The sequence below is a fragment of the Thalassophryne amazonica genome, chromosome 11 (genome assembly GCF_902500255.1).
Source record: "Thalassophryne amazonica chromosome 11, fThaAma1.1, whole genome shotgun sequence".
Taxonomy (NCBI): Eukaryota; Metazoa; Chordata; class Actinopteri; order Batrachoidiformes; family Batrachoididae; genus Thalassophryne; species Thalassophryne amazonica.
Genome location: NC_047113.1, coordinates 20661863 through 20682240, shown reverse-complemented (window position 1 = coordinate 20682240; position 20378 = coordinate 20661863). Strand labels below are relative to the sequence as shown.

General features: G+C 41.6%; 2 protein-coding genes across 6 annotated transcripts in view; one reads left to right on the top strand and one right to left on the bottom strand.

Annotated features, from left to right (window-relative positions):
• The first annotated feature begins 6351 nt into the window (after positions 1 to 6351).
• On the top strand, positions 6352 to 13037 carry ubxn1 (UBX domain protein 1). Of its 4 annotated transcripts, none has more exons than XM_034181872.1 (10): positions 6352 to 6454; positions 6907 to 6971; positions 7072 to 7125; positions 9153 to 9280; positions 11216 to 11300; positions 11502 to 11693; positions 11898 to 11949; positions 12012 to 12119; positions 12203 to 12386; positions 12467 to 13037. In XM_034181872.1, the coding sequence occupies exons 2-10, from the start codon at positions 6913 to 6915 to the stop codon at positions 12505 to 12507; spliced, it is 903 nt and encodes a 300-aa protein (XP_034037763.1). In that variant the 5' UTR covers positions 6352 to 6454; positions 6907 to 6912; the 3' UTR covers positions 12508 to 13037. The 4 variants fall into 4 exon arrangements, with proteins under 4 accessions (XP_034037763.1, XP_034037765.1, XP_034037764.1 ...); XM_034181874.1 differs by having other exon boundaries at positions 6360 to 6454; positions 6910 to 6971; XM_034181873.1 differs by having other exon boundaries at positions 6397 to 6482; positions 6910 to 6971.
• A 246-nt stretch (positions 13038 to 13283) lies between these two features.
• Positions 13284 to 20378, bottom strand: part of si:ch211-114c17.1 (pre-mRNA-processing factor 39) — a 39382-nt gene continuing 32287 nt past the window's right edge. For both annotated transcript variants that reach the window (XM_034181870.1, XM_034181871.1), the window contains exons 12-15: positions 17186 to 17370; positions 16988 to 17062; positions 15294 to 15462; positions 13284 to 13758 (exon numbers count right to left, since the gene is read on the bottom strand). In XM_034181870.1, the coding sequence (XP_034037761.1) occupies positions 13687 to 13758; positions 15294 to 15462; positions 16988 to 17062; positions 17186 to 17370 (501 nt within the window). In that variant the 3' untranslated portion in view covers positions 13284 to 13686. The remainder of the gene's footprint in view (positions 13759 to 15293; positions 15463 to 16987; positions 17063 to 17185; positions 17371 to 20378) is intronic.

The window sequence follows — 20378 nt, the reverse complement described above, 5'->3', positions numbered from 1 at the left end:
AACGCACGACAACAGTGCTAAAACAAAATAAAAATCCACTAGACAGGCTGTGGAGCAGCACAGGTAACGCACAACAACAGTGCTAAAATAAAATAAAAATCCACTAGACAGGCTGTGGAGCAGCACAGGTAACGCACAACAACAGTGCTAAAAAATAAAATAAAAATAAAAATCCACTGGACAGGCTGTGGAGCAGCACAGGTAACGCACAACAACAGTGCTAAAAAATAAAATAAAAATAAAAATCCACTGGACAGGCTGTGGAGCAGCACAGGCAACGCACGACAACAGTGCTAAAACAAAATAAAAATCCACTAGACAGGCTGTGGAGCAGCACAGGTAACGCACGACAACAGTGCTAAAACAAAATAGAAATCCACTAGACAGGCTGTGGAGCAGCACAGGTAACGCACAACAACAGTGCTAAAACAAAATAAAAATCCACTAGACAGGCTGTGGAGCAGCACAGGTAACGCACGACAACAGTGCTAAAACAAAATAAAAATCCACTAGACAGGCTGTGGAGCAGCACAGGTAACGCACGACAACAGTGCTAAAACAAAATAAAAATCCACTAGACAGGCTGTGGAGCAGCACAGGTAACGCACAACAACAGTGCTAAAAAATAAAATAAAAATAAAAATCCACTGGACAGGCTGTGGAGCAGCACAGGCAACGCACGACAACAGTGCTAAAACAAAATAAAAATCCACTAGACAGGCTGTGGAGCAGCACAGGTAACGCACGACAACAGCGCTAAATAAAAATCCACTGGACAGGCTGTGGAGCAGCACAGGTAACGCACGACAACAGCGCCCAAAAAAATAAAATAAAAATCAAAATCCACTGGACAGGCTGTGGAGCAGCACAGGTAACGCACGACAACAGTGGTAAAAAATAAAATAAAAATCCACTGGACAGGCTGTGGAGCAGCACAGGTAACGCACGACAACAGTGCTAAAAAATAAAATAAAAATCCACTGGACAGGCTGTGGAGCAGCACAGGTAACGCACGACAACAGTGCTAAAAAATAAATAAATAAATAAATAAATAAAATAAAATAATAAAATAAAAATCCACTGGACAGGCTGCGGAGCAGCACAGGTAACACACGACAACAGTGCCAAAAAAAATAAAATCAAAATCAAAATCCACTGGACAGGCTGTGGAGCAGCACAGGCAACGCACGACAACAGTGCTAAAACAAAATAAAAATCCACTAGACAGGCTGTGGAGCAGCACAGGTAACACACGACAACAGTGCCAAAAAAAATAAAATCAAAATCAAAATCCACTGGACAGGCTGTGGAGCAGCACAGGCAACGCACGACAACAGTGCTAAAACAAAATAAAAATCCACTAGACAGGCTGTGGAGCAGCACAGGTAACGCACGACAACAGTGCTAAAATAAAATAAAAATCCACTAGACAGGCTGTGGAGCAGCACAGGTAACGCACAACAACAGTGCTAAAAAATAAAATAAAAATAAAAATCCACTGGACAGGCTGTGGAGCAGCACAGGTAACGCACAACAACAGTGCTAAAAAATAAAAATAAAAATCCACTGGACAGGCTGTGGAGCAGCACAGGCAACGCACGACAACAGTGCTAAAACAAAATAAAAATCCACTAGACAGGCTGTGGAGCAGCACAGGTAACGCACGACAACAGCGCTAAATAAAAATCCACTGGACAGGCTGTGGAGCAGCACAGGTAACGCACGACAACAGCGCCCAAAAAAATAAAATAAAAATCAAAATCCACTGGACAGGCTGTGGAGCAGCACAGGTAACGCACGACAACAGTGGTAAAAAATAAAATAAAAATCCACTGGACAGGCTGTGGAGCAGCACAGGTAACACACGACAACAGTGGTAAAAAATAAAATAAAAATCCACTAGACAGGCTGTGGAGCAGCACAGGTAACACACGACAACAGTGCCAAAAAAAATAAAATCAAAATCAAAATCCACTGGACAGGCTGTGGAGCAGCACAGGCAACGCACGACAACAGTGCTAAAACAAAATAAAAATCCACTAGACAGGCTGTGGAGCAGCACAGGTAACGCACGACAACAGTGCTAAAATAAAATAAAAATCCACTAGACAGGCTGTGGAGCAGCACAGGTAACGCACAACAACAGTGCTAAAAAATAAAATAAAAATAAAAATCCACTGGACAGGCTGTGGAGCAGCACAGATAACGCACAACAACAGTGCTAAAAAATAAAATAAAAATCCACTGGACAGGCTGTGGAGCAGCACAGGCAACGCACGACAACAGTGCTAAAACAAAATAAAAATCCACTAGACAGGCTGTGGAGCAGCACAGGTAACGCACGACAACAGCGCTAAATAAAAATCCACTGGACAGGCTGTGGAGCAGCACAGGTAACGCACGACAACAGCGCTAAATAAAAATCCACTAGACAGGCTGTGGAGCAGCACAGGTAACGCACGACAACAGCGCCCAAAAAAATAAAATAAAAATCTAAATCCACTGGACAGGCTGTGGAGCAGCACAGGTAACGCACGACAACAGTGGTAAAAAATAAAATAAAAATCCACTGGACAGGCTGTGGAGCAGCACAGGTAACGCACGACAACAGTGGTAAAAAATAAAATAAAAATCCACTGGACAGGCTGTGGAGCAGCACAGGTAACGCACGACAACAGTGCTAAAAAATAAAATAAAAATCCACTGGACAGGCTGTGGAGCAGCACAGGTAACGCACGACAACAGTGCTAAAAAATAAAAAAAATAAAATAAAATAATAAAATAAAAATCCACTGGACAGGCTGCGGAGCAGCACAGGTAACGCACGACAACAGTGCTAAAAAAAAAATAAAAAAATAAAAAAATAAAAAAATAAAATAAAATAATAAAATAAAAATCCACTGGACAGGCTGTGGAGCAGCACAGGTAACACACGACAACAGTGGTAAAAAATAAAATAAAAATCCACTGGACAGGCTGTGGAACAGCACAGGTAACACACGACAACAGTGCCAAAAAACAAAACAAAAATCCACTGAACAGGCTGTGGAGCAGCACAGGTAACACACGACAACAGTGGTAAAAAATAAAATAAAAATCCACTGGACAGGCTGTGGAGCAGCACAGGTAACACACGACAACAGTGGTAAAAAATAAAATAAAAATCCACTGGACAGGCTGTGGAGCAGCACAGGTAACACACGACAACAGTGGTAAAAAATAAAATAAAATCCACTGAACAGGCTGTGGAGCAGCACAGGTAACACACGACAACAGTGGTAAAAAATAAAATAAAAATCCACTGGACAGGCTGTGGAGCAGCACAGGTAACGCACGACAACAGTGCTAAAAAATAAAATAAAAATCCACTGAACAGGCTGTGGAGCAGCACAGGTAACACACGACAAAGTTTTTCCCCTAATGTTGCAAGCAGTGTGGAATATTACTCTACATTTACTAATAAACTCAGAAAATATGCTTATTTATTTTATGCCAATTTATGTCCTGATCTGTTTTTTTATGGTTCATATATTTAAACCAACTCAAATAAACACATACAAAACTGAAAATTTTATGAACGCTATTTAATTTTGTTTTGTAATGTCAACAAATAAGAACTCTGTGATGGTGATCGGTGTTCCACTTCGTGTTGTGATTGAAACGGACAGAGAAAGTAAAGGATGAAGAGTTATCTTCTTTTTTGGGGGGGGTGGAGGTGCAGATGATGTTTATTGAACAAAAATGTCAGTCAAAACCAAACTGTAGCAAAGCAAGGAAAAAAAAATACAGGATGGGTTTGGTGTTAGTTAAATAAAATTTATTGTTTTGTTAAATTTTGTTTTGTTTTATCAGCTGTTCATCTGGTACTTCCTGTTGTGCACGTGCAGTGGGTCTGCTGTAAGGTCCACACATCACCACATGCTTCCATTCTTCCAGGATTTTTGCATGTTAGACGTCTGTCACACAGCAGAAAGTTTGACCACATTACACCCATTTTGGCATCTCTTCACTGGCTTCCTGTCCCTCTGAGATCAGATTTTAAGGTCCATATTCCATGTCCATATTATTTCCAAATAATATGGACATGTAGCTGGGCCATGGTGAGTTAGTGGTTAGCACTGTAGCCTCACAGGTTCCTTTCTTTGTGGAGTTGGCATGTCTCCTTGTGTGCTTCAGCTTCCTCCCACTTCCAAACACATGCAGGTTAAATGAATTGGTTACTCTAAATTAACTACAGTACATCCAGGAAGTATTCACAGCATGTCGCTTTTCCACGTTTTGTTAAGATCCAGCCTTATTCCAAAATGGAGTAAATTCATTTTTTTTCCTTCAAAATTCTACTCAAAACACCCCATAATGACAACATGAAAAACATTTTTGTTTAAATTTTTGCAAATTTATTAAAAATAAAATACCAAGGAGTCACCTGTACATAAGTATTCACACCCTTTTCTCAGTACTTTGTTGATGCACCTTTGGCAGCAATTATAGCCTCAAGTCTCTTTGAATATGATGCCACAAGCTTGGTGCACCTATCTTTGGGCAGTTTTGCCCATTCCTCTTTGCAGCACCTGTCAAGCTCCATCAGGTTGGATGTGGAGCGTCGGTGCACAGCCATTTTCAGATCTCTCCAGAGATGTTCAATTGGATTCAGGTCTGGGTTCAGGCTGGGCCACTTGAGAACATTTGCAGAGTTCTCCTGAAGCCACTCCTTTGATATTTTGGCTGTGTGCTTAGGGTCATTGTCCTGCAGAAATACGAACCGTCTGAGGTCAAGAGCACTCTGGAGCAGGTTTTCATCCAGGATGTCTCTGTACATTTTTGCATTCAACAATCCTGACTAGTCTCCAAGTTCCTGCCGCTGAAAAACATCCCCACAGGATGATGCTCCCGCCACCATGCATCACTGTAGAGATGGTGCCTTGCTTCTTCCAAACATGACACCTGGCATTCACGTCAAAGAGCTCAATATTTGTCTCTTCAGACCACAGAATTTTGTTTCTCCCTTACTAACCCCCAGTTTGCTCTGGTTAAGGTTAGACCTTACTTGTGTGAAGTGCCTTGAGGCAACTCTGTTGAGATTTGACGCTATATAAATGAAAATAAATTGAATTGAAATTGTTTCTCATGGTCTGGGAGTCCTTCAGTTGCCTTTTGACAAACTCCAGGTGGGCTGCCATGTGCCTTTTACTAAGGAGGGGCTTCCGTCTGGCCACTTTACCATACAGCCCTGATTGGTAGATTGCTACAGAGATGGTTGTTCTTCTGGAAGGTGCCAATATGAAGAATTACAAAGGGTCAGAATTTTAAAATCTTCCAATCATATTGAAAGGTATACCATATTATTTGTCTGATCATAAAGATTCCAAAAAGATATAGTTTGGGCTAACTATGACTGAATGTTATGGGGTAAAAACAGCAAAAAAGATGACAAAGGTCAATTTTAGTTTATACAGAGGTCATTTACTCCAATTTTGTTAAAATGTGATGCAAATTATTGGTTGAGTTAGTAGGGTTTTAAAAAGGAATACGTTGTACCATCTGTCATGTTTAGTTATCTTATTACGGGGTAACGTGTCACATGACGTAGAATCCAATGCATGTCAACCTACTTTGGAGACCAAACAGTCAGCACGGACAAAACTATTACATTTGTTAATCCTATTAGCTATTCCAATCATTTGCATCAATGTATTACCAAAATTGGCCAACTTTAACTTTTGACACCTGTATAAACTGAAATTTATCTTTGTCATTGTTTTGGCTGTTTTTACCCTGTAACTCCACAACATTTCATCAAGGATAGTCTAAACTATACCTTATTGGAGTCATTATGATCAGACAAATAATATGTGCTATCTCACTCCAGTCAATATGACAAAAATAATACACGGTTGAAAGTTATTGGTAGAATTTATGGTTATGAGGATGAATCAACTATTCAGAAAATAATCAATAGATTTGTTGAAAAAATAATTAACATAATCAGTGACAAAAAATAACAGCAGTTGTAATGCTGTGATAAATGGTGTGTGTGTGTGAGATGAAGTGTTCATTAAAATGGGGGGGGGGGGGGGCACTGGTTATCAAACAGTGTAAAAAATTATTTTATACCTGAATAAATATAGCTGTAACACTCTAGGTCTTTCGGCTTCACCTTTATTCACTTGGGGTCGCCACAGCAGATCTGAGATGGATCTGATCTGTATGATGATTTGGCGTTTTACGCCGGATACCCTTCCTGACGTAGCTCCACATTACTGGTCTGGGAACATGTTGAACATGTGTACTCAGGGCTCAGCCGCCACGCTGTAGACATGTGAATAAAACAGAAAGTCTCACGCAAAGCGCGTCATCTTGTCACGTGACTTTTTCTTTTTTTTAAGCGGTCCAAGGTTCGAATCTGTGTTCGGGAGAAAACTGTCGTCGGAACACAGTTTTCGAACCAGCTTTGGTGTCAGTCATAACATTAAGATTGTGAGGTAGAGTTCCACATTTCAGTTTTAGCTGCAGAAATGCTAATTTTAGCTCTGATGCTAACGTTAATATGACACGAAAAAGCTAAAGCACCGCTTTTATTTTTGTCAGTCTCTTCTTTCGTGAGTTAACGTGCTTGCATGTTTGACACTCCGATCAATGTGGCGGCATTAAGATGAAGAAATGTGGGTTATCGACTTCAGATTTAGCTTAGCTAAAGTTTAGCATGGTAGACGCACTGTGGCTGTTGCTAACGACAGTTGTGTAGCTGTGTGTTAAAGTGTAATTTGTGTGTGACTACACAGTGTCTTTGGGGTATTTTTTATTATTATTATTTCCTTGCTTTTCTGGACGCAGGCCCTAGATTGTGGGCCTGTATGTGCAGATCTTAGTGTAGGTTCCTCTGCTTACTTTCTTCCATGGTTTCAGCAGAAGATGGCAGAGCTAACAACACTGGAGAGCCTGCTGGAGATGGGCTTTGACAAAAACAGAGCGTGAGTGACATCACCTGTCTACACACTGGTCTAGGAAGTAAATCGAAAGAAAAACTGTCTGCCATCAGAGTTATTAATCTGCTGATTTTGGTGTTTACAGGGAGAAAGCCGTGTCAAACACAGGCAACCAAGGAATAGAACAAGCCATGGACTGGTGAGTAAATGTGATGCTTGAGAAATGGCACACTGAATCCCCCAGACAAAAACAGCAATCATCACTGACAAAAGTACAACAGTCAGCAGTTCCAAAGGGCAGTCTGTTTATTTCTTCTTCATGTAGCCTGTATGTACAGAAAAGGTCTAGAAGCATTCAGTGGTCACCTCATCCACCACACTATGGAACCACCCAGGAATCCTGTCCCTCTATGCCCAGTTCTTGAAAGTATCCGTGTATCGGCCACAGCCAGAAGAAATGTGTGGGTCAGCTTGGCTTCTCCAGCCGCTCGGGTCATCAGCACTGAGGCATGTATGTGCTGGATCAGGAACAGAGAAGTGTGCCACATGGCCAAAATATTGTAGCTGGTATTCCTTCACATTGGAAGTGACTCTCCTGAGTCTCTTAAAGTGCATATCTCACTCCAGTCAATGCTAGCTTTTAAAAAAAAATATATATATATATACCAGATTGTAAGTAATTTCTTCCAAGTCTTTAACGTGTCTCTACTTTCCAATCCCCTACCCACTACCCAATCCATGAATAAATGGTAAATGGACTGCATTTATATAGCACTTTTCCATCTGCACCAGATGCTCAAAGTGCTTTACATATAATGCCTCACATTCACCCCAATGTCAGGATGCTGCCATACAGGGTGCTCACTACACACCGGGAGCAATAGGGGACTAAAGACCTTGTCCAAGGGCCCTTAGTGATTTTCCAGTCAGGCTGGGATTTGAACCGAGGAGCTTCTGGTCCCAATGCCTTAACCACTAGACCATTACCTCCCCATGTACAGGTTAGGAGCCATAACACATCCTTGGCAAACACCAGAACTCACTGGGAAGAAGTCAGGTGCCCCTGCTTTACACAGTACGTGTGTGTGTGTGTGTGTGTGTGTGTGTGTGTGTGTGTGTGTGTAGACCGGGTGTGATGTCCAGCAACTTATTGAGGATCCTGTAAATATTCAGGATGTCCCAGAGTGCAGTCCAGACAATTGAATCAAACACATTGCAAGACTCAACAGAAGCTCAAAAGATCAACACCAGTATTCAAGCTTGAAGTTACTTACCACTCATATAGCCAGGATGCCGTTGATGGTTGGCTTCTTGGGCGTACATTTTTTATTTATTTAATATGGTTCATCCCATTGAGATCGAGACCCCTTTATAAGGGAGACCTGGATAATTATAAAGTTCACCTAACCTGCATGTCTTCAAATGTGAGAGAAACCGGAGGACCCAGAGGAAACCCACGCAAACACAGGGAGAACATGCAAACTCCACACAGAAAGACCACAGGTGGGAATCGAACCCATGACCTTCTTACTGTGAGGCAACAGTACTAACCACTATGCCACCGTGTAAAGCCCAAGCAGACACTGTGATTGTGTAACTTAAATGTCAATTTACTGAAACATCAAATATGGGTACGTGTTGCATTCAGACAGGATATCATTACAGATTCTGAGTCTCATTTGAATTCTCTCTATGTGAACACCATCCATGACGTTTGTGGAGATTACAGATTACACATCTTTATGGCATCTTGAGGAGATGTTGAATGTCACAGTATTGCATCAGATCACAAAATGTGAAAACTCTTGAACTTCCTCATGTCACATGAGTTTCTGAGAGAACAAACTGGTCCTGTTAAAAACAGTTAACATGTTGACCTTTCCGACCCGGTCAGATAAACTGTTGTCCTGTACCTCCTTCCCTCCATTTTCACTTCCACTTGTAAGCTGATTTGAGAACGTCAATATGACTCCAGGTTAAAGACACCAGCTGTACTATGATTGGCTGTGTTGCAGTGTAGAATCAGTGATGTCACAGAGTTACAGGAGTGATTTAGATTTGTCTGCCCCAGAGAATTCTTTTGAAAGCATTTTAAAAATGTAAAAACAAAGTACATCAATATGTTGTCAGTCATATTTTGGTTTGATATTGTGCACTACCTACAAAGGGACATATGGGAAGAGATGGCTTTGATTTTTGGAGACATGTTCATTGCACTTTCCTCAGGCTGATGGAACATGAAAATGACCCAGACATTGATGAGCCCTATGTACCACCTGTGGAGAATGTCCTAGGAGGATCAGAAGACAGCCAGCCCAGCACAGAAGAGTCGACAGTAAGAGATACCGCTGAAGGTAAGGGCTCCTACATCTGTTTGGGGTCAGGTTCACTGTGTTTTCCAGAAGTATTTACGTATAATTGGTTCACATCTACCTGTTTATGTACAGACTACAAACTTTTCGTCTCTGCATAGGAATTCTTTTAGGGCTGAAACAATTATTTTCATAGCAAATAGTCTTGATTGTGTGAACATATCACAGGGCTGTGAGAACTCTGCGGATCCGTGGGATTCCGCAGATTTCATCATGGGGGGGGGGGGGGGGGGGTGTTAGTGTTCTGTTCTTTAATTGTGAACATCACTGAGTTTTTAAAATGCTTATCGCAAAGCGCTTTTTTTTACGACATCGCGTAAGTTTTATAAGTCCGCGGACACTGATCTGTGTGTTACAGATACAAATCAGTTTCCTCGGATCCGTGGAGTTTCGTGGAGGAAAAATGCCACTCAAAGCATAGCTGTTACGACAGATGTCGTAAAGCAGGACTGGTTGGTTGCTGTGTGGCTCCTGTGCGACAGTTGAGCTAAACTTAGCATGTGGACATCCCAAACTTCTAGAGCGTTCAAATTTTTAAGACTTGTGCAGCATGTCTATGTCACGGACCGATATCGCACAGAGAGAAGATGGCGAGGAAGACTGTTTGAAAAAGACTTAAGGACAAGAATCTGTGGAATTATTGCTGGCTTCATCAACACACCTGAAAGATAAAAGAAATGGGAAAAATGAACTGTGCCCTCTCAGGAAAACATGGTAAGAATTTTTCTCTCCCTGGAAAATAAACATTTTGCTGTTCAAACAGGATTTTAGACAAGATTATGACTTTTTTACACTAATCTAGACTTTCTTTCATTGTAAAAAAGACATTGTGGCTTTGAATGGATTTAGGCTCCATGAATTTACACAAGAATGTGAGACTTTACTATAAGGTATGTTATTGATATTTTAGCCTGACTTTTAAAATATTCTACAAGCTTTAGTTTTTGAAATGCTGTAAGTCTTTTCAGACTTCATAAATTTCATGTAGTTTAATTGTTCTGAGTTAATGCATAATTTGGTTTACAGTTAAAAGGAAAATCATTCCAGGTCCTACTTCCACGTCATATTCTGTTATTTCAACATTATCATTGACAGGTCAAATAAAAGATTGAATATAGGATCATTTAAATATCCACTAATTTTGAGATTTGTTCTTCCAAGAGATGCTGAAAAAGTATCATTAGATAAAAATTTAATTCCGGGGCTCCTGGGGAGCTGTACCCCTCCCCAGACCCCCTGCACATTTTTCCTCGGATTTCACAGCACATCATTTCACAGATATCAGAAGTGTGGTCACAGAACTTTAGAAAAAGTTCAGTTTTTTCATAGGCTGCACTTACTCTAATGGGAAAGTCTTTTGATGTAGTTTGAATATGTTGATGTAGATTATTTACAAGCAATATCCATATCAAATTTATAGCTTTTAATTAATTACATTTATAATTTATGGACGTAAATTCCTGGACTGTTAAGCAGGTGGCAGCATCGCATGACATGTACTCTAGCCCAACAACCGGCCCTGAATTGGGCCAGATACTGGCCTCTCTCTCCTAGCCTGTGATTGGTTGGCGACCGAGACGCTGACATCAGCCTCACTTTGGTGTTGCACGAGCGCTGCTTTCCTGTTGGTCGTTTAGGAGTGGGAAATCTCACTCCAAGATGGAGGCCAGTATCCAGCTTAATTCATAGCCAGGCCGGTTGTCAGGCTAAATGTACAGTACTCCTGTTGCTAGGACTCCAGAGTAGTGTTCAGAAACACGGTTGTTTCAAAATGTTTCAGAGCAGCGTGTCGAGTTTGCGGTCACTAATTTACAGTACCAACAAAAAGTTTTTGTGTCATCCTTAGCACCGGAGCGATACATCGTTCAGGTCTAGTCATCCCCAACTGCACGTTCTACCTTTATGTTTCTGTGACAGGGAGTGGACAGAGCGTCGACAATGATAATGAAGAAAATACTAAACAGCCAATGACAGAGGAGGAAAAACGGGAGCAAGTCAAAAGGTCAGTGTGCACACATTTCTGTTCCTTACTGCCAGTTTATTGGACACTACATTTCATTAAAATCTTTTAATTTGGTCCTTTAGCTTTGGAGCCAGTAATGGAGCATTTGTACAGACATTCAACTTCCATTTGTTAAAAAACAAAACTGACACGTTTTAGATGAAGACTGAGCTGAATGGTAACGCTTGGTCTTGTTTCCAGGCTCGAGGAGCTGATGCGAGTGAAGCAGGCAGAGAGAAGAGAGCGAGAGCGGGCAGAGGAGGTCGAGAGGGAGAAACAGAGGAGGAAGCAAGGCCAAGAACTGCAGCAGATCCGCCAGAAACTCCATGAGGAAGATATGAAAAAACTGGCTGAGCAACGCAGGAGAGAGAAAATGGAGGACAAACTGGCTCGGTAGGTTTTCATTCAAATCTGTCTGAGTTAGGAAATGTAGATTCTAGAAGTCATGACATTTGACTGCCTGTACTTTGAGAAAGTTTCCTTATGAACCTGACTCATCAGCAAAATAATCAAATGAAATTCAAGTTGTTTCTACCGTATATAAATGTGTAAAATCAATAATGCAGTGATCTGACACTGACATTGTTTTCCCATCAGGCAAAGGGTCAAAGAGAAGATTGCACGTGACCGAGAGGAGAGAGCACAGAAGGTAAACATTCTCAGTGACCATGTTTCTTTATTTTGCTCATACTGATACTTTCATCACATCAGTTTGGAGGCGGTGGATCTGCCTGCACGCCGACTCAGCCCAGCCCGTCGTCACCCACCAGTCAGGGGCCGCCGCCCACTAAAAAAGAATATGATGAATCCAGGATACAGGTACAGGCCTCCTGCTCTCCACATTACTGAAGATGTCGAGGAGGAACTTCTCCTTTACCTCCTCTTCATCCACTTGCGTGCAGGTACGACTTCTGGACGGCTCAACGATTACCACAGTTTTCAAAGCCCAGGAGCCGCTGGCAGCAGTACGCGTCTACGTGCAGATGAACGGAAATACGCCTGAAGGTCAGGACTTCACGCTGCTGTCACCTTACCCACGCTACGTTTACACTGAACTAGACATGGAGAAGCCCCTCAAAGAGCTTGGTGAGCAGCACTTCTAGTGAAAGCACATTTGAGTCACTGAATTAAACATTTAACCCAAGGCTGCCTTTGCTTTTCTTCAGGTTTGGTGCCTTCAGCTGTGCTGGTTGTTGCTAAAAAGTGATATCATGAGAATCTGCCCTGTGAGCCTACCTCACCACACACCCACCACCCAAAAAGGACTGACCCCGGAACAGCACATGCACCTTACAGTATCACTCAATAAGCCAGCTGACTGATCTGAGGCAGGGAGGTTGAGGTTGTGTGTGAGAGGTGATGCTTAAAGTCCAGTTCTACACAATCTACATGGAAAATGACTGAGAAGTCCAGCCTGTCTTCCTGGACCGTGTGCAGTGAACTGTAAAAGGTGTGCTTGAAGAACACACTGAGCTGGCTTCTGATTGATACTGCTTTGAATAACGCTGTTTGAGGCATCACAAATACTTTTAATAAAAACTTCACAGAATCACCGTTCAATTTTAACCTGAAAACATACAACAGAGTACCACATAAGACTTGGCCTTAAGTTCAACTCCGTTCTTCCTGACTTTGTGATGTTCTACTTTTGCCACTTTTTTTTTAAATAAGTTTAAATATAATGAGAGATGTGTCTGTCTAATCACCGAGCTACATCAAATAAAGTTTGGCGAATTGTGACAGTGGACTGAATTTCTGAAAGTTAGTTTTTGACCAAGTGCCAAGTTATATCCCAACAAAAGTGTTGTTTATATTTTCGTAAGATTACAGAGAGTGCCTTAATGTGAAGAACGGTTTACTCCTCTGTTCAGGAAACTGGTAAAAACAGCAAATGACAAACCACTTTACACTTTAACAGGTGAAGTCTGAGGATTAAAGTTAACTTTTCATGCACAAAGCGCAGAGAAACCAGACGACTGCTATTGTGACACTATAAAACACCTTTATATACACAGGAAAAACTATCCTAATTTGTGGAATGATACAAAACGTCAATCATACATCAGCAGAAAAATTGAATAAACTGCATAACTTTAAAACTGAAAGCCAGCTTGCCTACAAATACAAAAATATTTATGTTTAAAATTGAGTCGCGGTGATGTGCTGACAATGAGCATCAGTCTTTCATCTTCTCATCTATCCCAAACTAATGATCAGGTATCTTCCCCGAGCCAAAATCCAGACCTGTGTTTTTACAGGTCCAGGTCAGTGAAGTAACACTGAGGAAGGACAGAGAAGAAAGGATGCTGGGATATATATTAAGAGTCTGCATTCAAACCAGCAGGACTGGATGGTTTCCTGCATGAAACAGTCTAAGCCACCCACTTTAACTGGGGGGGTAGTATCCCTGGTTGTAGTTCCAAGTGTTCTGGTAGCTGTAGTTGCCATATTGTGGTTGCTGGAAAAGATTAGCAACAAAGTGTTGATGAAGAAATGAGGTAGGAACAACTTTCACATGTACAATTGCATTGAATGTTCTCAAACAACTCTATCACACTATCCTGACAGAACTAAAAGCAACTCACACTTTGGGTTTTTAATCTGCTAAATTTACTATCATGCAGTCCTTTTTGAAACCATTTATAACTGTGCTATCTGTTAGGCCCTGTTCCCACCTACATGATTTTCTGACTGTCCATAATACCAAATCAAAGTTAATGTGAATGTTGACCACACTGTGTCACTGCACAAGAATTCTCTGACAACACAATTACCTTATTACAACATCGAAGACGATTCAACACGAATGGACCAAGAACCAAAATGACAGCAGGAAACAAGACTCTTATGGTACAGTGTTGTATAGATATTGTGCAGGTGACATCACAGATCACGTGTTTACGCAGCAGCCATACTGGACGGCAGCTCTCGCATGGCATGGATGTTAAATGATAAACCTTATGTTTATTAGCTGTGCTTTTTCGCGTAATTTATGACTGTCTAGACCAGTGGTGTCCAAAGTATTCCACAAAGGGCCAAGAGGCTGCAGGCTTTATTTGCAGTCACTGAGTCCAGCAGGTGATTTCACTGATGAACTCATCCCATCTGTTCAAAGTGATGTTAATCTGTTAATTTTAGCCACTGACTCAGGTGGCTGCAATTAACGCAGCCTCTCGGCCCTTTCTGGAATACTTTGGACACCACTGGTCGGTCTACTAGACAAGTTATATCAACGTGGTGTTTCATTGCCGTGCATACAATCGCATGAGCCGTCAGAAGATTGGTTCCAGGGTACATTTTCATCGTTTTCTCGTTGATAAAGAGTGGTGTGAAAAGTGGGTGGCTGCCCTGACAAGAGACTTGGCTCCAACCTGGTACTCCTAACTATGCAGCAAACGCTTCATCTCGGGTGAGTAGATAGAATTTCAGCCTTGGAGTATTTCCACATCCAGCACCCATCCAGCTATGAAGAAGCCTTAAGCATCCAAACTTTTATATGCCTTCAGGGCTTCTCCTGTGTAGGGTGATGGAGTGTTGATCAAGTAGCTGAAAATGTCTTGATACCGCACGTCTGGTTTCCACTCAAAATCTACAAAACTGGTGAACTTCTTGAGGGAAATATTGTAGGGATCAACACTATTTTCTCTAAATATCTCTTCTGATGTTCAGGATCAAGCACTTTTGCTATATGAGACAAAATATCTTGGCTGTCCACAGACAATCCAGCATCAGCCACAGTGTAGTGCACACAGAGCTTGCTGTCCATTATGGCTGCGTAAACATAACTAAGAATGCCCAGGATTGCCTTCAAGATGGCAACAAGGCTGCAGGATGACAGCAAATCCATTTCTAAGTTAACTTGTGGCAGCAACCTGTTCCATCAGGACTTACCAAGAGTGTTCAAGAGTAAGGACCTGCCCAAAATTGATAGTTGTGGGGTTGTGGCCAAAATCGTGTCTGTGGGAACAGGGCTTTATGAAATCAGCACTGTACCTGATACCAGCTCCCGTATGCACCGTAACCAGCCTGGCTGCTCATGTCGGAGCCCATCATTGGGGGAGGGGGCGTGGTGATGGGTACGTGAGGCATGGTGGGTGGGGCTTGTGTAGCTGCAACATCAGAGGCGTCATCATTTTTGCTAATCTTCTCTGGGTCTTCATCCCTTTAAAAAAAAAAAGTGATTCCATGACAGTCAGCAGAGCAGCTGCAACAAGAAGTCCAAAAATACATTATGCACTCAAAATAACAGCATGTAACCATAGTAGCCTACAGCTTTTTTTGGTTTGTTTTAATTGCTATTATGCTAGTGGTACAAAATATTTGAAGAATTATTACCAACTGGGTGCATTTTTTAACATACCAGTTTATATATAATGCAACAGTGCGCCAGTTTTAGAAGAGAATTCCAATCAAGTTTTTCATCACAGACAGCATGCATGGTAAGTTAATATCACCAGAAATGTGTTGTAACTAATCATTAAATGCAAGAATGCATTAATAACTACATGAGGCAATTTTAAAGCCGGAGTTCTTTTTGGATTTTTGATTTAAACAAATGAGTCGCCATTTTATGTGTCATCAATATGCTCAACATTCATCATGTCTAAAAACAACTTAGAATTCCAAACCACACACGTTAAAAAATACAAAATGCCACAACATGCAGGAAAACTCCCAACACGCTGTTGCCCAGTCAAACTGCACTGCTACACTACCTATTATCGTACTAGCATAACATAGTTAAAGAAACAGTAGATCTTTATTTGTGACTGAAACTGTTAAAATGTAAACGGCACATTGTATACAGCTAATAAATGGTACCAGAGATACTGGTAGAAAGAACAGATAAAATCTGAATATTTTGCTGGATATCTGCTGGCCAGTTAAAACAATTGAGATGGGTCTGCTCTGTCAGTTGTCAACTCAAATGTTAAGTACAGTTATGTTTTGAATTGCCAAAATCAGTCAGTAGGGAGACTTAACATTTTAACATAGTTTTGTTTGACTATTATTCCCAGTTTGAAGTTCCAGGTTACCCTCAAATGTAGCATCAACGCCAAACCTTAGTGATGTGCACATGCACTTCCTCCTCCATGTCATCTGCAAAATCTCATGGAGCATACTTAATATATTAGTCATGGAAACCACCAAAATACTTTATAAGCAACAAAAATTAGCTGTAACAAAAAAAGGACAACACCTTTAAAGTTTGGTGGGGGTGGGTGCGCCTCAAATTAATTTAGCGTGACAATGAAGTCGGCCTGTTGACACCTGCATATTTTCTGTTTGGCAGTTTTTGTAAAAAGAAATTCATCTCAATGTTACAGTCTGAGGTGAGTAAAGCACTCACTGTGGACTTGTCATTTATAGGTGTTTTACTTGATCAATGTTATCCATTTGGCACAAAATACATGTGATTACAGTGTTGCCCAGTAGGTGGCAGTAAAGACTGGCCTGATAAATCATCTATGAAAGAGGCCCATTTGGTCTTATGGAAAAAAGTCTGCTAATTTCTTAACAAGAAAACATTGGAACAAAATAAACAAAACATTCTGTACCTGACAAACCATATGCTGTCTTATGCAAAAGCCTGCCTTAAAAATCAACCAACTTTTATGAGAAAATTATTTCCGTACCCAGACAAATGCTTTTGTACTTTATTTAATTGTCTTTTTATGTTCTCTAACCCATTTTCTGCTTCTCTTTTAGATCCACCCAGGTCCTTCAGCAGTTTCTGGTGCTCTTCATAGATAGACAGCACACTGTAACACAGAAAGGCCACTGAGCAACCAACTAGTAATAAATACATAAATTATTAAACCAACAATTACAACAAGTAATCCAAACTGTGCATGTAGCATGCACAGCATCATGTGAACCCTGACCTCTGGATGGAAGCACTGTAGTCCTCAGCATGCTGCAGGCCCATTTGAGAGAAGAGGATCTTTGTGTGTGGAGAGAGAGGAGCTGCCAGAGCTCGTGATACACACACCTGCACCGCCTCGGCCGACAGCCATGGGTCTCCTGATACCTCCAGCTCCAACAGGTTCAGGTGCAGTTTTTCATTATCCTGAGAGGACACACGGACACAAACGTCCAATTCAACTTAGTGTCTTTTGTAGGCAGTTCATAAAGTTTGGCTGTTGTATTCGACCACAACTTTAAGCAAAAGGCTGCTCAATTTCCCAAAAAAACCAACATTTTCAATTCTTCATCTATCATCAGACTGCTGGCCTGGATGAGCAAGACCAAGCAAGCCGGCCCAGACATTATTCTTTTTTTCTTCCTGAGGCATTCCGGTGCATTTCCAGTCCAGATGGGATCAAAAATTGATCCAGCGTGGCAGAGCTCATTCCACTCCAGACTGACAGAGGAGGTTATGTATTTGCACCTGGCTGTAGCTGCTTTAGCTAAAACTGGTTTGTGGATGATGATGAAATTTTTAGCAAGATGTTCTCAGGTTAAAAAAAAAAAAAAAAAAAAGACACAAATGATGTCTGATCTTAATTTGCCTCAGAATGACTGATGATGACAGACGTCTAAGTAAAAACTGAAATTCATCTATCACTCTAGACCAACAATTGGTCCCAAGGTGTGGGACTGTGGCTGCCCCCTGCTCCAACTAGTTGATGGACTGTGTCTGACTACGGTAATTAAGATGGGTTGAATGGTGGTGTAAAAGTTAATAAACTTGCATCCAAACAAAAAGATCCCTGGTTCAACACCACCTGTACCACATTCTCCTTGTCCATCTGGAGTTGCGTCAGGAAGCACATCATCACTCACTCAAATTTAAAAAATGTATTAATTTCAAATTTATTAATTAATTTATATAGCGCCAAATCACGACAAACTCGTCTCAAGGCACTTCACACAACATAAAACAAAAAAACTGAAAAATTTAAAACACAATAAAAAGATGACCATAAAAGAATACAAGAATAAAAACACTTCATGACACTAATGATAAAACAGGGAAAACAAATGAGTCCTTAAAGGAGACCTGCACTGAAAAAAATGCAGTCAGATTTTTTGAACAAAAAATGACTTACATTTACACATGAGATCCTTCTGAATGTAGTAAAGTAAATCTGCAAGCCCAGATCTGTCATTCAACGGAGAAATCTTCATTTGAAAATGACAACTTTACAGCTAACATTTAGCCCTCCGCAAATTGTCCCTCTCATCATGGACGCTGCCGAGATGTCACGGACAAGACCCTCTCTCCCAGCATGCATTGCGCCAACTGTAATTTGTGGATTTACGTCAGTTTGCATCTGAACCTTTTTCTTGTCTTATACGGAAGGATTTACTTTTTTAAAAACTTCATATTGTCTTGCGGCATGTTTGGTGAGTACACATTTCTTTTATTTGTGCTTGAAAATTATTTTGGGGACTTTTTCATACGCCCGTTTGAATGAGTGGTGTCGCAATGAAAATCTGTCTTTCGCCTCCAGTACCATCACGGGATATGGAGGCGAGACTTGCAAAGAATCCCAGTCATTAAAAATATATAAACCTCTTTCAGCGTCCATGGAGCTCTGGGGCTCCCATTGCCGAGACGTGCGGTGCTGTGGATTTTGCCGCAAGAAGTCTGCCCTTGCAGCAACAGGTGTACCGGCCGCTTCGCATTAAAACAGCGAGCGTAGCGGAGGCAGAGCGGGAGAGGAAGAACGGCGCCCGCTGTCGATGTCGTTGCTGATCTGAGCACACAGATCTGTATCTCACATTCGTTGCAGCTTACTTTTGGATGTTGAAACCAGGACGTGTATAAGTAACATTACTAACAGATAAAATCAATTTCAATGTGGGATCGGACTGAAGGCGGGAGCGCATCGTCTTGTCCCTGACGTCATGGAAATGATACGGCTGTACAAACTGTTTTCACAGAGAGCTAAATTTTAGCTGCAAATTTGTCATTTTTTAAACGAAGATTTCTCAGCTGAATTACACATTTGGGCTTACAGATTTACTTTACTGCATTCACAAGGGTCTTATAAATACATATCAGCTATTTCTTTCTGAAATCTGACCACATTTATTTCAATGCAGGTCTACTTTAAACGTGACTTAAAAGTCTCCACAGTATCAGACAGCCGATTGTGTGCTGGGAGATCGTTCCACAGAGCTGGAGGACGGTAGGAGAAAGCTCTGTGACCGGCAGACTTTTTATTCACCCTGGGAACACAGCACCCTGCACCCTGAGAACGAGCCGGTACATAGGGGCTTACCAGATCAGCCAGATAGGGAAGTGCAAGTCCATGAACAATTTTATAAACTAATAACAGTACTTTAAAATCCGATCTTGCAGCAACTGGAAGCCAGTGCAGGGATGCCAAAACGGGCGTAATGTGGTCAAACTTTCTGCTTTGTGTCAAAAGTCTGGCAGTAGCATTTTGAACCAGTTGAAGACCCCTAATCCTGGACTGCGGTAAGCCAGAAAATAGAGCATTACAATTGTCCAATCTAGAAGAGACAAATGCATGAATCAAAGTCTCAGCATCAGCCATAGACAGGATGGGATGAATCTTCGCTATATTTCGCAAATGGAAGAAGGGAGTTCTCGTAATGTCTCTAATGTGGAGATCAAAGGACAATGTAGGATAAAAAAAATTACTCCAAGGTTCCTCACTTTATCCGTATGATGTATAACACATGAACCTAAGCTAAGTGCTAGCTGATCAAATTGATGCCGATACCTCCACTCACTCACTCGCTCACTCAACCGCTTTTCCAGGTTCGGGTCGCGGGGGCAACAGCTCCAACAGGGGACCCCAGACTTCCCTTTCCCGAGGTACTTGAACTCCTTCACTTGGGGCAAGGCTGTATTCCCTACCCGGAGTAGGCAATCCATCGGTTTCCTGCTGAGAACCATGGCCTCAGATTTAGAGGTGCTGATCCTCATCCCCCCCGCTTCACACTCTGCTGCGAACCGATCCAGTGAGTGTTGGAGGTCACCGGCCGATGAAGCCAACAGGATCACATCATCTGCAAAAAGCAGTGATGAGACCCTGAGCCCACCAAACCGGAAACCCTCCTCCCCCCGACTATGCCTCGATATCCTGTCCATGAATATCA

Coding starts and splice junctions, on each gene's coding strand:
- ubxn1 (XM_034181872.1), top strand. CDS start 6,913: ATGGCAGAGCTAACAACACTGGAGAGCCTGCTGGAGATGGGCTTTGAC. Junction 11,301..11,501: donor AAACGGGAGCAAGTCAAAAG/GTCAGTGTGCAC, acceptor TCTTGTTTCCAG/GCTCGAGGAGCTGATGCGAG. Junction 11,950..12,011: donor GAGAGGAGAGAGCACAGAAG/GTAAACATTCTC, acceptor TCATCACATCAG/TTTGGAGGCGGTGGATCTGC.